The sequence below is a fragment of the Ixodes scapularis genome, unplaced genomic scaffold, assembly GCF_016920785.2.
Source record: "Ixodes scapularis isolate PalLabHiFi unplaced genomic scaffold, ASM1692078v2 PGA_scaffold0__279_contigs__length_252992795, whole genome shotgun sequence".
Taxonomy (NCBI): domain Eukaryota; kingdom Metazoa; phylum Arthropoda; class Arachnida; order Ixodida; family Ixodidae; genus Ixodes; species Ixodes scapularis.
In genome coordinates, this window is record NW_024609835.1 from 11,415,048 (window position 1) to 11,428,109 (window position 13,062).

General features: G+C 47.5%; 1 protein-coding gene across 4 annotated transcripts in view; it reads left to right on the forward strand.

Moving 5' to 3' along the window:
- The window catches only part of LOC120846867 (C2 domain-containing protein 2), a 170,554-nt gene that overhangs the window by 101,512 nt on the left and 55,980 nt on the right, over nt 1–13,062 (forward strand). For all 4 annotated transcript variants that reach the window (XM_042289321.1, XM_042289295.1, XM_042289301.1 and 1 more), the window contains exon 2: nt 12,211–12,306. In XM_042289321.1, the coding sequence (XP_042145255.1) occupies nt 12,211–12,306 (96 nt within the window). The remainder of the gene's footprint in view (nt 1–12,210; nt 12,307–13,062) is intronic.

A 13,062-nucleotide genomic window follows, 5' to 3' on the forward strand; every position in this document is an offset into this window, starting at 1 on the left:
TTCGCTCTTCGAACATTCTGCGCATGCGCTGATTTATAAACATTGGTTGGGTGAAGAACAGACCGTCCATTACGCCCCAAGTTTTTCCGCGCAACACGGCTGTGCTAAAGGTGCCTCCGGGGCACCTGTTTTTGTAGGGCAGCGGCGAGATCGCTTTGTCAGTGCGCTTTGACGACAGCGCTCGCATCTCCAAGTCCACGCATGCCCGTCCAGTGTGGCCAGACCATGTCTTTTGTTGTCCGCCCTCGCTCGGTCGTCGGGGCGCCGCTCCGTCGCGTCCCAGCCATCGATCGAGGCTTCCTGTGTGCCTACGCGTTCGCTCGCCTCAGCAAAGTTGGAGAGGTGGCCCTTTCGAACCGGGCCTGGCCCGCGCCACTCTGCCCGGACGGCGACTCGATTTGTTGACCTTGTAGAGAGGAACAGCGTCTGCTGTGCGCCCCCTCCTGCCCCATTGGCTGGCCCAACCTCCACTTCCGCTCTCGCACTTCCGCTCGAATTGATGTTGTTTAAGGTGCCGAGATTGTCGCGCACTTCGCGCTTCTTTTGCGAGGCTCTTAGCGGCACCGACTGGCGCGTCGGCTCAGGTAGACTGAACTGGACGGTTGTAGGGCAGGATTGGAAAACTTGCTTCAAAAATGTACCTAAGATACAGTTACTCGTACGAAAACGTACCTAGGTACGTACCTAGGTGTTCGCTTAAAAATGTACCTAGGTACACGTGCAGTTCCCTCATAGATGCTTTCTTTATTTTCCCCAAATTTGTCAGAATATATTGGAAGCAAAGCTGTTTATACTAAGGATACACGCAAAAACGAGTTCGATAAATCTGCTTTATTTGTGCCTTACCCCCACGCACCAATTCGTTCATCCAGGCCACAGCTTCCACTGTTTACCATGTCACGCCGTAACCGCCGAAACTCGCTTGTTTATGTTCTTGGCCTCCGAGCTGGTGCTGACGTCGACGGGCCCAGAAGACGTCGGCCGCATGAAGAAACGCATGAGTCAAGTGCATAGGCACCTAACCTTCGCGACGACGAGCGAAAGGCTTCAAGCTTTCTGGTTTTCTTTTTTTTTTTTTTTTCGGAACTTTTTCCGTTTTGAAAACCGCAAAATTTGAGTCCGATTTATTGAGTGGAAACTTTATTATATACGTCGATGTTACATTGCTTTACAATTGTAATTATAATTTATTTTCAAATATATTTTATATTGTATTTATGGCAGGACATGATACAGGCTACAAAAACTGCGCACATCTTTCAAGTTACCTCCTCCCTTGTATAGCCGTCAGAGGAGCTTCAAACAAGCATTCAAGTCGATTTCGGATTGAGATGAAGGAAGCGGGTCGACATTTTCCCTAAACGGAGTTCCGAAGCGATTCGATAAATTGGTGTTGCTAGAACGGCATCGGCTAATCCACCGTTCGCTCGAATGAACACCGCCATTCGCTAAAGTGTCGTTCGATGAAACGTCATGGGCGGGGCTTCGTTCACTGAAACGTCTTGAAAATGGAGGCGTGCTTGAAACGGCGATATATATGGCAGCAGCGCTGGTAGATGCAGAAAACGACGACCTGCTTCCTTCTAAAAAATATTGCGGTGGCTTAGCTCGTCTATGCCAGGAAATACGTAGCGTGAGCTTATGCGCACAAAATGAGAGGCGCTATCAAGCAGCTCCGGTGCAGCTTCAGACTTGGCTACTGCGCAACGGAGGCACACAGCTGGGCACGCAGCGGCGCCAGTGCGTCTGCCGCGGCTATGACGTCACTCCTCTGGAATGCGAAGACCGGCGAGGCGCGCGCGGTGGCGGCGGAGACCGCGGCGGCGGCGGCTAAGGCACGCCAGCTGTGCGCCGTGTGACGTCACTGCTCCTCGCACTTGCGCAGACCGGCGAGGCGCGCATGGCGGCGGTGCCCGCGGCAACGGCGGCTCCGCCCCGCCTGCTGTGCGCCGTGTGACGTCACTGCTCCTCACGCTTGCGCAGCACGTAGTACGGCTCATTATATCCGAGCCACGCGAAACTGCTCAACCTCGGCCAGTGTAGCTCACGCTCCAAAAAAAAAAAAAAAGACGCTTCGTGAATGTTTGGATGCAACACAAAAGACCTAGAGTCAAAAAGGCTCGAGGTACACCTAAGCACTTTCTATGAGTTGTGCATGCAAAAGCATGAATGTCGTACTTGCGCGCGGCATCGTGAAGTGGCCGCTCCGCGCTGACATGGCCGTGCCGCCGCTCTTGAGTCTCCCGACCCCGGGCCGGCCCGCCCCCTGCCGATTTCTTTTACCGGCGCGGGCACGCAGCGCCATAGGGTGGCGCTCCTTGAAACCGACGCGCGCATCCCTCAGATCCCGGATTCGTTTCGTTGCCGTTTTGCGTGGCTTTTTGCGCGGCTTCAAAGCTGGGAGTCTTCAGATCGCGGCTTCACTTCGCTCCATTGGGAGAGGGCAATTTAGCTGCCGTTTGGCGGATGACGTCGGCTCGCTCCACGGGACAGTTAATGCTTTCGCATTAAAACCAGTTGTATAAAGAGTGGCTTGAGGACGGCATTGATGAATATCGAAGACTCATCCGGGTGCCTCGGAGGAGTCGGGCGTCTGGTGTCTCAGCTGTAGATGAGCCATTTAGCCAGCGCAGTACAACCGCTAGCCTGGGGTCTTTAACGTTCATCACGCAGTAGTGATACACGACCGCTCGCCGGTTGAAGGTGCTCATCCAGGCCGAAACGGTCAGGGGTGGGGATTGAACCGCGGGTATCTTGGTCCTGCAGCGCGAGCTTTCACTCAACGTGCTCCGAGCTGGTGTACGCAGAGCCACTAAAAAAAGCTTCAGAGCGACGACACTTAAGCCATCTTGGTGTTTAAAGGTTGCCAGCTATCAGAAGCTTTATCTGAAATCGCAGGAAACGTTCTTCCGACCTGCAAAAATGTTAGAACAGTTCGCGACACAGCAAAACAATATCACCTGAGCTTCCTATAAAACTGAGGAAGTCGCATTTATGAATTGTGACGGTCGACAGTTGCGTCCGCTCTGCTCAAAGCATCAAGATCACTAGCAGACCCGGAAACGGAGTGCCGATACTCTGAGCGTAGCTCATTTCATGGAGAGTTTTAGCAGATCATGTTTTCAGGCCACTCTTCGTGGCGGGAGCCCGCGCTGCCACTTGAAAGCATCCTCTGAAGCGCGCGCCGTAGCGGAAGTGGGCCTTTGAAACCGATCGAATAAAACTCCGGCCCAATAGGTGTGCGCGCTAGCCCACTCGGCCGCCGATCCCCCTATACACCGTCTCCAATGTTTACAAATCCACAGCAACGTGCAATCTTCACATTCCAGCACGTGCAAGGACGTCGGTTCGCACATCGAGCAAATCACGTGTCGCACGAACACTGAAAATGGAACCGGCCATAAGCCCTTTTTTGCGAAGGTCTGTAGACGCTTTCTAGCAGCTGTGCATGAGCGCCGCCATAACCGACCTTCAGTTTTTGTCTCCTCTTATTCCGTTTACTTCATCATTACCGTAGCACTGCAGGCCAGAGATTTGTAGGGAGTTCTAGGGAAGTGTTTTCGCACATCCGACACGGTACGATGGGCTTTCCGGTACGAACTGCGCATATGCGAGTTTTCTGTGCTAGCGCATGCGCAGTCCGTACCGGAAGGTTCATCGTACCGTATCGGATGTGCAAAACCGGTTCCCCAAAACTCCCTGTTGTCATTTTAGATTCCGTGTCCTTCTTCCCAGCGTTGGCCCTTGTGGAGGCTCGTCAAGGCCCGTTTCAGTGGCTCGGTATCTCAGTAAGACAAGAGACGGTCAGCAATGGCGGCTCTGACCTGGGGCTAAAGCGTCTACATAGTCGGTGACAGGTTAATAAATCAGTAAAAGCTCCGTCTCCAGGACGCGATCGTTGCTTTCCGTTGTGGCCTAGCTGAACGTGTTACAAAAGACGGAAGGCACGTAGTGTTTTGTAAAAAGCTGAAATTCTCCAGCTTCGCGGCAGGAGTGTGTCTTTAGGATAACGGTACCGCCGCTAAGGTTCCCGTGACAAGGAAATGTAATTTCTGGCTCTATATCTGGCGTTCCATGCTCATCCTTTTCGTGCGCCTTTTTAAACGATTGGATACACCTTGAAATCTGGCTAGTATATTCATATACAAGACTAACTAATTACTTTTACTTTTTTTTTTTTTGTCACTTGTCTGGTTCGAACCGTCTGGGGTTTTCCTTTCAACTTGAAAAGGCGCAGTCTTATTCATAGCTTTCGAATCGTTTATGGTCGGTATACATTGGTCGTATTGTTTATTATTCTAATGCGAGACTGTTGGAACGATGCAAACGCCCTACTTTGAGTTCTAGACGGCGTGAGCGCGATTTTGTATTCCGGTATAAGTGTATGCATGGATTAATGGATTTCCCAGATCTCGCATCGGATATTAATAATCACGTTCCGAGTCGAGTTTTGCGGGTTTCTCCGACTTTCCATGTTAATCGCATCATCCAGAGCAGTCCAATGACCCGTATTCAACACTTCTACAATACTCTCAGTGGAGCAGATATTAATGTTTTTACTACACATTTCGTAGCTTAGTAAGACTTTTGTAACTAACCTGCGAACATTTTGTTGCGCATCATTATCAAGACGTCAAGCTGTTGATCAGCACAGAAAATAAACAAACGAGTGAATGAATGAATGAATAGTTTGCATAAATCGAAGCCGATTTTTCTCGTTCCCCCGGTCCTGCAAAGTATGTCCGGTCATTGCAGCTTCCTTCTGCGCACCTTGCCTCGTTCCAAGAGAAGGAGCCGCATGTGTTTTCCTAAGGAATAGTGGGCGGCATGATGTCGTAAATACATGCGGGCCTCTGTCAAATGGGTTTCACGAACGCATAAAAACAAAAATCCGAAAAACGAAGGAACATTTACGCGTATTATTTTTTTTTTTTTTTTTTTATATCCTGCAGTCTTCCGTTCATGCAGGTGTGTTTGATAAACGGCCCGATTCTACATTTTCTAGAAATCAGACCGAAGAAAAAAGGTTCCATGCTACGCGGGGACAAATCACGCGAGGAAATACATACATATTCCCGTGCGCCTGTGGCCATCTGCGACAATAAGAGGGAAAAACTGGAGTGGAATATGCGCGTTCACTTTCTTTCTCTCTCTCTCTCTCTCTCTCTATATATATATATATATATATATAATATATATATATATATATATATATATATATATATATATATATATATATATATATATATATATATATATATATATAGGGAGTGGAGGGAGGGAGAGTTTCTGCGGAGGCTTTCGTATATCCCTTAAAATTTCTGTTGGAGGTAAGAATAAAGGTTTTGGGGGAACAAACTACCAACCTCGGCGGACGTCGGAGGCTGCAAGAATGAAGGAAATAATTGGCTGAAATGTACGAATTTGTTTTTTATTTGTGAAAATAAGCATATGATTGCAATGAGAAACTTGTAAGCATCATCGAAAACTACTACATGAACTTTTTGTAGAAATAGACGAGGCATTTTACAACGTCCTGGAAAAAAAAAGAAGAAAAACGTTCAGTCTGGGCGCTTTCTTAGGTTTCTGTTATTCTTCGCAGCGCAGCGCCCGCGGTCCTGCTCCCCGGTGGTCACGGCGCAAAGCCAGCGCCTCGCCTTCTTCGTAGGATGGAGGGAAGCAGGGATGGGGGAAAAATACGTGCGAATATGTATCGAAATACAGATACAAAATACTTCGTCAAAAACGTATTTAATTAGAAATCTAATTACATTTCCAAAAAAGCATTTAAATGCAAGATACCAATACAACCAAATGCATTTGGTCTCCTCCAAATACTTTTCCAAATACATTCCTCAAAATTTGCGTCAGCGACTTCAGGGCACCTGCAACAGGTTTCTGGGTATCTCATTTTAATTTTGCATCGCACACTCGGGAGTTGGTGTGCGAGGCTCTTGTACCGTAATAGAAATATAATCACAAAAAATGTAATCAGCTTGGACGTAATAGGTGAAAAAAGTACAGAGCTTCAAGCAGCTTTTTTTGTCGATTACATTTTGGTATAGACCAACAAAGAACCGAGACGACCGAAACGCGCAGCACTAGCTAGAGAATTTTTTATCGTTGCAACTCGCACCAGTTACGAAAATCTGGACGACCCGCGCATTTAGAATGTTCCAGGTAAAAATATAGATGGAAATCAGGCTGGAAAGCATCACAAGCTGTCACAGGCACTTATTTAGCCAGGCTGCCTGTGAACGTCGATTTCGTCACTATTCTTGCCTTGGACTAGCACGTACCGTAATCAAAAAGTCACTAAACGCTTGTGCTTGATTGGGGAGACGCTGCAATCGGTGCAGAACGTAGTTTTCTTCCTGCTCTGGACAGTGACAATAAATTTGAGGGATGTATTTTCGCCGACAAAATTGTATTTAATTAGAATTGTATTTGAAATACCCACGTTTTAGCATTTAAATACACACGTCAAATACATCACCCAATTTGTAATTAAATACAAATGCAAAATACACAAAGTATTTGAAGTACGTATTCTCAATACTTGTATTTGAAATACTGCCCATCCCTGGAGGGAAGTATATATGGTGCGCCTGTGTTGCGCACCTCGGCCACTGGCCGGGAGAAGGACCGCGGGCGCAGAGATGCGCTCCGCTAAAAAACCGAAACCTAGAAACGCGTCCAAATTAGAGCGTTTTTACCGAAGGCCGTAATAGTGCGGCCCCTGCCTTGTATCTTTCTAAAAACGTTGATTTAGTGGTTTTCGAATATGCTTAGCAAGTTTCTCTGTAAAACCATGTCTATTTTCAATATATATTTTCAATATATATATAATCTTAGTTAATTATTTGATAATAATTTTTAATGCGAGATTACGCGCAGAAATGCTGAAAATGGGGGAATTGAGGGCATTTTGAACCTCTCAGCCTCTCTTTTTGATGTCAGTCACAGACCTGCGTTACGTGTAAATTGTAATGCATCGAATATAAATGAATGTCTGTGTTTACCAAATACCTTACCCTGCAAGGAGGCACGAGTTGCGTTTTTTTTTTTTTTTTTGTTACCTTTTACTCAAGTAACGGAACTTGAATATGTTTTCTTTGTGTCGTGTAACGTTCCGAACCCTGAGCAGAGGATTTGCTGACAAAGAGGCACCTCGGGTAGAATTTTCTCTTCCAAACTAAACTTCCAAAGCGATTTTTTTATGGCTGTGCGAATAGTGATAATTCAATTTGAATCCAATTTGAATCGAATAGTGCTGAGTAGTTGCCCAAACGTCGGAATGTCGCATCGAATATCGAATTCCAAAACTTTTATTCGCAATGCGCAAAAACTAAACAATAATCGCCTAAAAAAAAAAAAAAAAAAAAAACTTTACGTGTTTATTTTATCGTGAGCTAGCCGAACGCAAAGCGACCAGCACGTATATACAAAAACGACACATTTGAGGTGCAGCTAAAGTGTGCGTTACTTCACCACAGCCATCCATTTAAACGGCTGAACTCTTTAAATCGTGGTGACGTCTTCCGCCACCTTGCCGCGGCACCTCGCTTATAGCCACGGGAAGAGGCGCGGGTATTTGAGTTATAAATTCTCCTAATATATGAACGCAACAAATTGACACCACACAGATTTGGCGGCCGGTTTTTGTCGAGAGCGTCAAACAAGCTCGAGTGCGACTGGTTTGTTTGAGGAATGCACACAACGTACGCTACTTCTCGTGTTTGTTTTTTCTTGTTTTTTTTTTTAATGGTTAGCTACGTAAGACTTTTTAGTGCAGGCTGGATTCAAATCTGGCCTACGAGGACATTGTCTCGCCATGGGGACAGCGTTCTCGAATAAACTCGGAAGTTTGTCCAGCGGCATTTGATGGGCCGAGTTATTCGAATACTATGGGAATTCCGAAATCACGTCGAATTATTCGGGCCATTCCCATTCGATCGGAATTCGAAACTCTAAGATTTGTGCACACTTTTTTTTTTTAACGAACAGCGAACTTTTTTCACGAACTTATCCCTCGGAAATCTCTCGGCACTGAACTGTTCAAGCGAGAAAGACCCAGAACGCGCGGTGATAGTGTCCGCGTTAGCGGTTTCGCGCATTAGTTATCGTTGATCGTTTCCTCCGCCCTGCGAGGCTCCTTTGCCCGCTACGAAATCCGCAAATCTGCAGACGAGGCTAGCGGCTCGCACGGGGAGAAAAGGGCCTATGAAAACTAGAGCTATTATTGGTAGTCTTTGGCAGAGTTGTCTGCTGCGTCTAGTTTACAAACGACACCCAGGTTTCTCTTCTTGTTTTATCGCTTCCCTTTTAAGACGAAGCATCGGCGCGAGCTTCTCACGGTGTCGCCGCGCGGGCCGTGTGAACCCTGGCGTAATTTCACTCGGACCCCAAATCTCCTTCGTCCCCGTTCACAGCGCGGCGGTGGCCCCCTGATATTATTGCGTCGTATCGCGGGCCACGACGGCGGAAGATAAAAGTGGCCGCGTAATTGTGGCCTCGCCGTTTGCTTGCGGTCGCGCTAAATAAAGCCGCTTGTGTCTCTCCGCTGCGCGGCGTCGACCGCCTCGAGTCCGGAAGCCGCCTTTGATAACGCCTTCGAAGACGCCTTCCTCTTTGGGGGGTCCGCGTGCCCCGGAGCCAACACCTAGGAGACAAGGCGTGCGCGTGACGTCATGGTTAGTAGATGCCCGACCCGCCCCAAGCGGTGAACACGCTGAAGCTCCGCGAGAGACGCCGCGAAGCGACAGTCGCGTCCATCTTGGCATCGCTGCCTGCTGGCGATCGCGATCGTTCTGAGACGCTGTAAGACGCGCTGGCGGCTACGCGAGCTATGCGCCCAGAAAATGGGGGAGAGGAAAGGCCGCTTGATTCGATTTCATTTTTCCTGTATAACTCGCAGGTCTGATTCGAGGAAAAAAAGAAACAGATGCAGTAGGCTGCCTAGGACAAGCACGACTTTAACACGCTACTTTACCGATAGTAATAATCTTGCCACCCCCCCCCCCCCCCCAACACACGCACGCACACAGGCACATTAAGTTGCAGACAGTCGAAATACTTCACCCCCTCCCACTCGTAAAAAATGTTTGGCTACGTCAGTGGCAGCGGTGAAAACGCCCTTTTTCCGCAATGGTGGCAGAACGGGAACCTTCCAACGTATACTACCCGCAAAATTCAGGACGCGCGATCGACGAGGCATCGTCGGTCCCGGGTTTCTTCTTTCGGCCCGGACCCTTCGGCTGCGGCGGTAGATTTAGCGGGAGCGACAGTCGCTGTCATCTGCTCTGCGGGAAAGCCCTGGTTCTCCGAGAGTTTTGTTTTTATTTCGGGGGCTTTTCTCTTGGGCGGGCCGGGTCTCTCTCGAGCAGCTGTCAGTGACGTGTCCCATAAAGGCGCGCTTGTCGCTGGTGCTGCGCACGGCTCTACGTACGAAGCCCCTTTTCCCGAATGCCCGCCTCGGATGGATGAGGGGACGCTGTCACCCTCGGATTCAATCGCACACCCTTTCCAAAGGTGCGCGTCGTCTAGTAGCTGCTGCGCCAATTATCCAAGTCCGCCATCGTCCGGGCGCGTACACTCTGACAATGGGGGGCAGTGAGGACAGTTATCGGACAGAGGGGCGAGGAACAAATGAAATACATTCCACAGCAAATCACTGCTGTCGAATTTCGGTAACGAGTAACATATTTAGTTACTTTCGTAGAAATGGACTTACTTTTGAGGAGTGACGCGTGCAACAACGTTTAAACAGCCTCGTTTGAATTCTAACCTCAGTATGCATCGCGTATTGCGGCCAGGGCAGATGGGCAACCCGAAAAAGATGAAACTGTACGACAGTACAGCAACGTTTATCAAAAGAACACGTGAGTCGAACTCTCCAGCTGGGAATGTCTTTCACTCAGAGAACACAATATAAGGTTCGTTCGTGGAATCTTTCCGAACCTTGTACAGACCGAGCGTAAACCCGGAGGTTGCCAACGCGGGAAGGCACAGAACCCACTGTCAAAGTTTGAACATTAGAAGCAGAGAGAACAAGACAGAGAGGGGAATTCCAGATTCACCAGCTCTTGCTGAAGCACACTGCCGTTCCTTCGAGCGCGTCAGTAGAACGACTCTTCAGCATCGCCGGAGGTGTATTCGCAAGGAGGCGCCGGAAACGGAACCGGTGAAAATTTCGAGAGGCAGCTATCTGCTTAAAGGGACACTGACAGGGTATTTATGCTCGCCGAGGTTTTTAGTTGTACGTGACATATGAGAGCTCAACTACCCAGAACAGAATTTGCGGCTCGAAATTCGGTTTCTTTCTGCCCGAAAACCGCCGATCAAGAATTGGCCGGTTCGAGTCTCGCTCACTCTCTTTTCCGCGGTCACGGGCCGTTTTCTAAGGTATCGATGCGACCACCAAATTTAATCAAAGTTGTGGGTCACTGAAGGCACACACTCAATATCAAAAATAGAAAAAAATATGAAACCCATTTTTTGTGGCTTCTAAAAAGCTGCAAATACGTTGATTGAAAAAAAGGTTTCACAGACAACCGGAAGCATTCTGTACGTGCGTCGTTTCGCGTATCGTGGGACTCGCACGGACGCGATGGCAGCGGACGACGGGCGTGGGACCTTTATTTCATAACTGTCGTTCGCGGTACCGGAGAATTTAGTCTGCCTTTAAAAGAGAAATTTTGGGACTGATCAAAAGAATTGGTCTTCATCCTGTACGACACGCCCGACCATCAAGCCGATTTGCACGAAGACGTCGCCGAGCCGTCGCTCCCTTCTCGTGGCTGAAGACATCGCTCGCGCAAGCGTCAAGCACGACGTGTCTACTTCGAGTTGAATATGCACGCGTACGATTTCTTTACAAGGTGAGAATGTCGCCAATGCGGGGTGCATCCCGACTTCGACCCGGGAGTGCTTTTGCTAATGGAAAATCGGTAGCAAACTTTCCAACTTACAGTTTATCGGCTGAATTATTACTAAGGAAAGAGATCCCATACTTTCCATATGCCGCAGTAGCTTAGCGGGAAAAACGTCGGCTTTACGCGCCGCAGGATCGAAGGTGAAACTTTTTTTTTTTTAATGTTTTTTGATGTCTACATTTCTTTTCTTTTTTTACAATTATCACTGAAAAAAAAAAAAAAAAAAGAAACAAATGTTGTGGACGACACGTCGCTGAATTAAATGCTATGGGATTTCCTTTTTGCCACCTGCGAACTCAATGTAATCACTCTCCACAAAATGCAAGGAGCATATAAATCAGGTAGCGTCCGCTTTCCGAGGTGCCCGTAAATGGTCTACAGGAATTGCAGCCAGCCATTGGTCCCGATCCCGTTGATCTTTCGGAAACTCTGTCGCACAATGCCACTTCTGTTTCGGACGCAGGACATGTGAGCCAGCTCTTCACGCAACATCTTGGGTGTATTCTTTTCGGAGCCGATCAAAATTCACCACGAGCACTCACTACTCATCTCCAACTCCTCAATATACAAAACAACTCATCTTGGAGTACAGAACAACGAGCGGAACATACATAACTGCAAAAGAATCCCACGGCGAACAGCTCCCGTACGCCGCATGTCGTCTGCTACCGGGAAAGAGAAAAAAAAAAAAAAAAAAAAACACGGTCGGGTGCACCCACGTGACTTCCGCCACTTGCTCTCTTCTCTCCACTTCTCCGACCTCCGTCGGGTTTCGGTTTCGGTTTCGAGCAGTTGCGTCTTTTGGCTTTATTAAAAAAATACGCTACTCTGTTGCAAAATATTAATTGGGTAGTCCTCCGACACCATAATGAAGCGCCTAACAAAAAATTAAAAAAAAAATTTTGGGGGGTGTCAGTGTCCCTTTAAGTGCAACGACTACTGAAAAGAAAACAAGCCACGAAACAAAAGTAGGCGTGTATTTGGTCGTCAAAGTACCGAGAAAGTAACTTGCTACTTTTGAGGTAAAGTAACGGCATTCCTTTTGAGAATCGGCAACGAGTAATGCATTTAGTTACTTTTTGAGGGAGTAACGAGTAACGGTATTTAGTTACTTTCTTGAGGCGACGTGTACGTGTGTGATTGTGATACATGTACTGCACGTGTATTTACCCTGTTTATTCTTTTTTTTTTTTTTACTTCAGTGCGCAGATTTTGTGTTGCACGTGTCTGTGATGCAGCTTGCACATGCTAATTTTTCTGAATCTTGTCTTTGCAGCACGGCGTGGTGGTAGAGTTCGAATGCGTGCATCCCGACAGTACGAAACCCAAGCTACACGATGTCCACGTTGTCCTGGAATCTAAAGAGAGCCTCGTGAGTAAACTTTTATTCGTACTTGTTTTTAACGCAGGTTGTGTTTTATCAGCCGATTCCCACGGAGCTCTCTAATATATTTGGCTGTAACAGCCGGCTTTAACGAGAAACGGACACCGTAAAGTTTTGCGGGCACGAGGAACCCATATAAAAAGACTTCCAGATCCCTCCTGCAAAAACTATATATGTAGGTGATGTTCTTTTGGTGTCTGCAAAAAGGCTTATTTAGGAAAATCAATAACGTTCGCTATGATTAGAGTATAAATTATGTTTGAGCAATTGGTTTTTAATATGTGAATTTAAAGATTGTTTTTAATTAAAAATGTTCTGGACATCCTGAAAAACCACTAAATCGACACAGCTTACAGAAATATAACGCGCGAGCAGATAGTTATGGCGTTCAAGAAAAAAAAAAAATCTTTATTTGGACAGGTGTTTAGGTTTTGGTTTTCTATCGGAGCGCATCTCCGCGCCAGCAGTCCTGCCCCCGTGGGAATGCACAAGCCAGCGGTACGAAACGATGCATTGTTCGGATGACATTGCAAGAATAAGCTTCGATTGTTGTTAGGTCCACCTCCGTCATGCGCAGCATGCTTGGAGGCGCACGTTAGTTGCGCGCTCTGGCCACCGGGAATCGGACTGCTTGCACTGAGATGCATTTTGATAGGAAACCAAAACTTCCAAGCATGTCCACATTGAGCATTTTCCTTTTTTCGAAACGTCATAAAGTTTGGTTGCCTTGTGATCGCTTACACT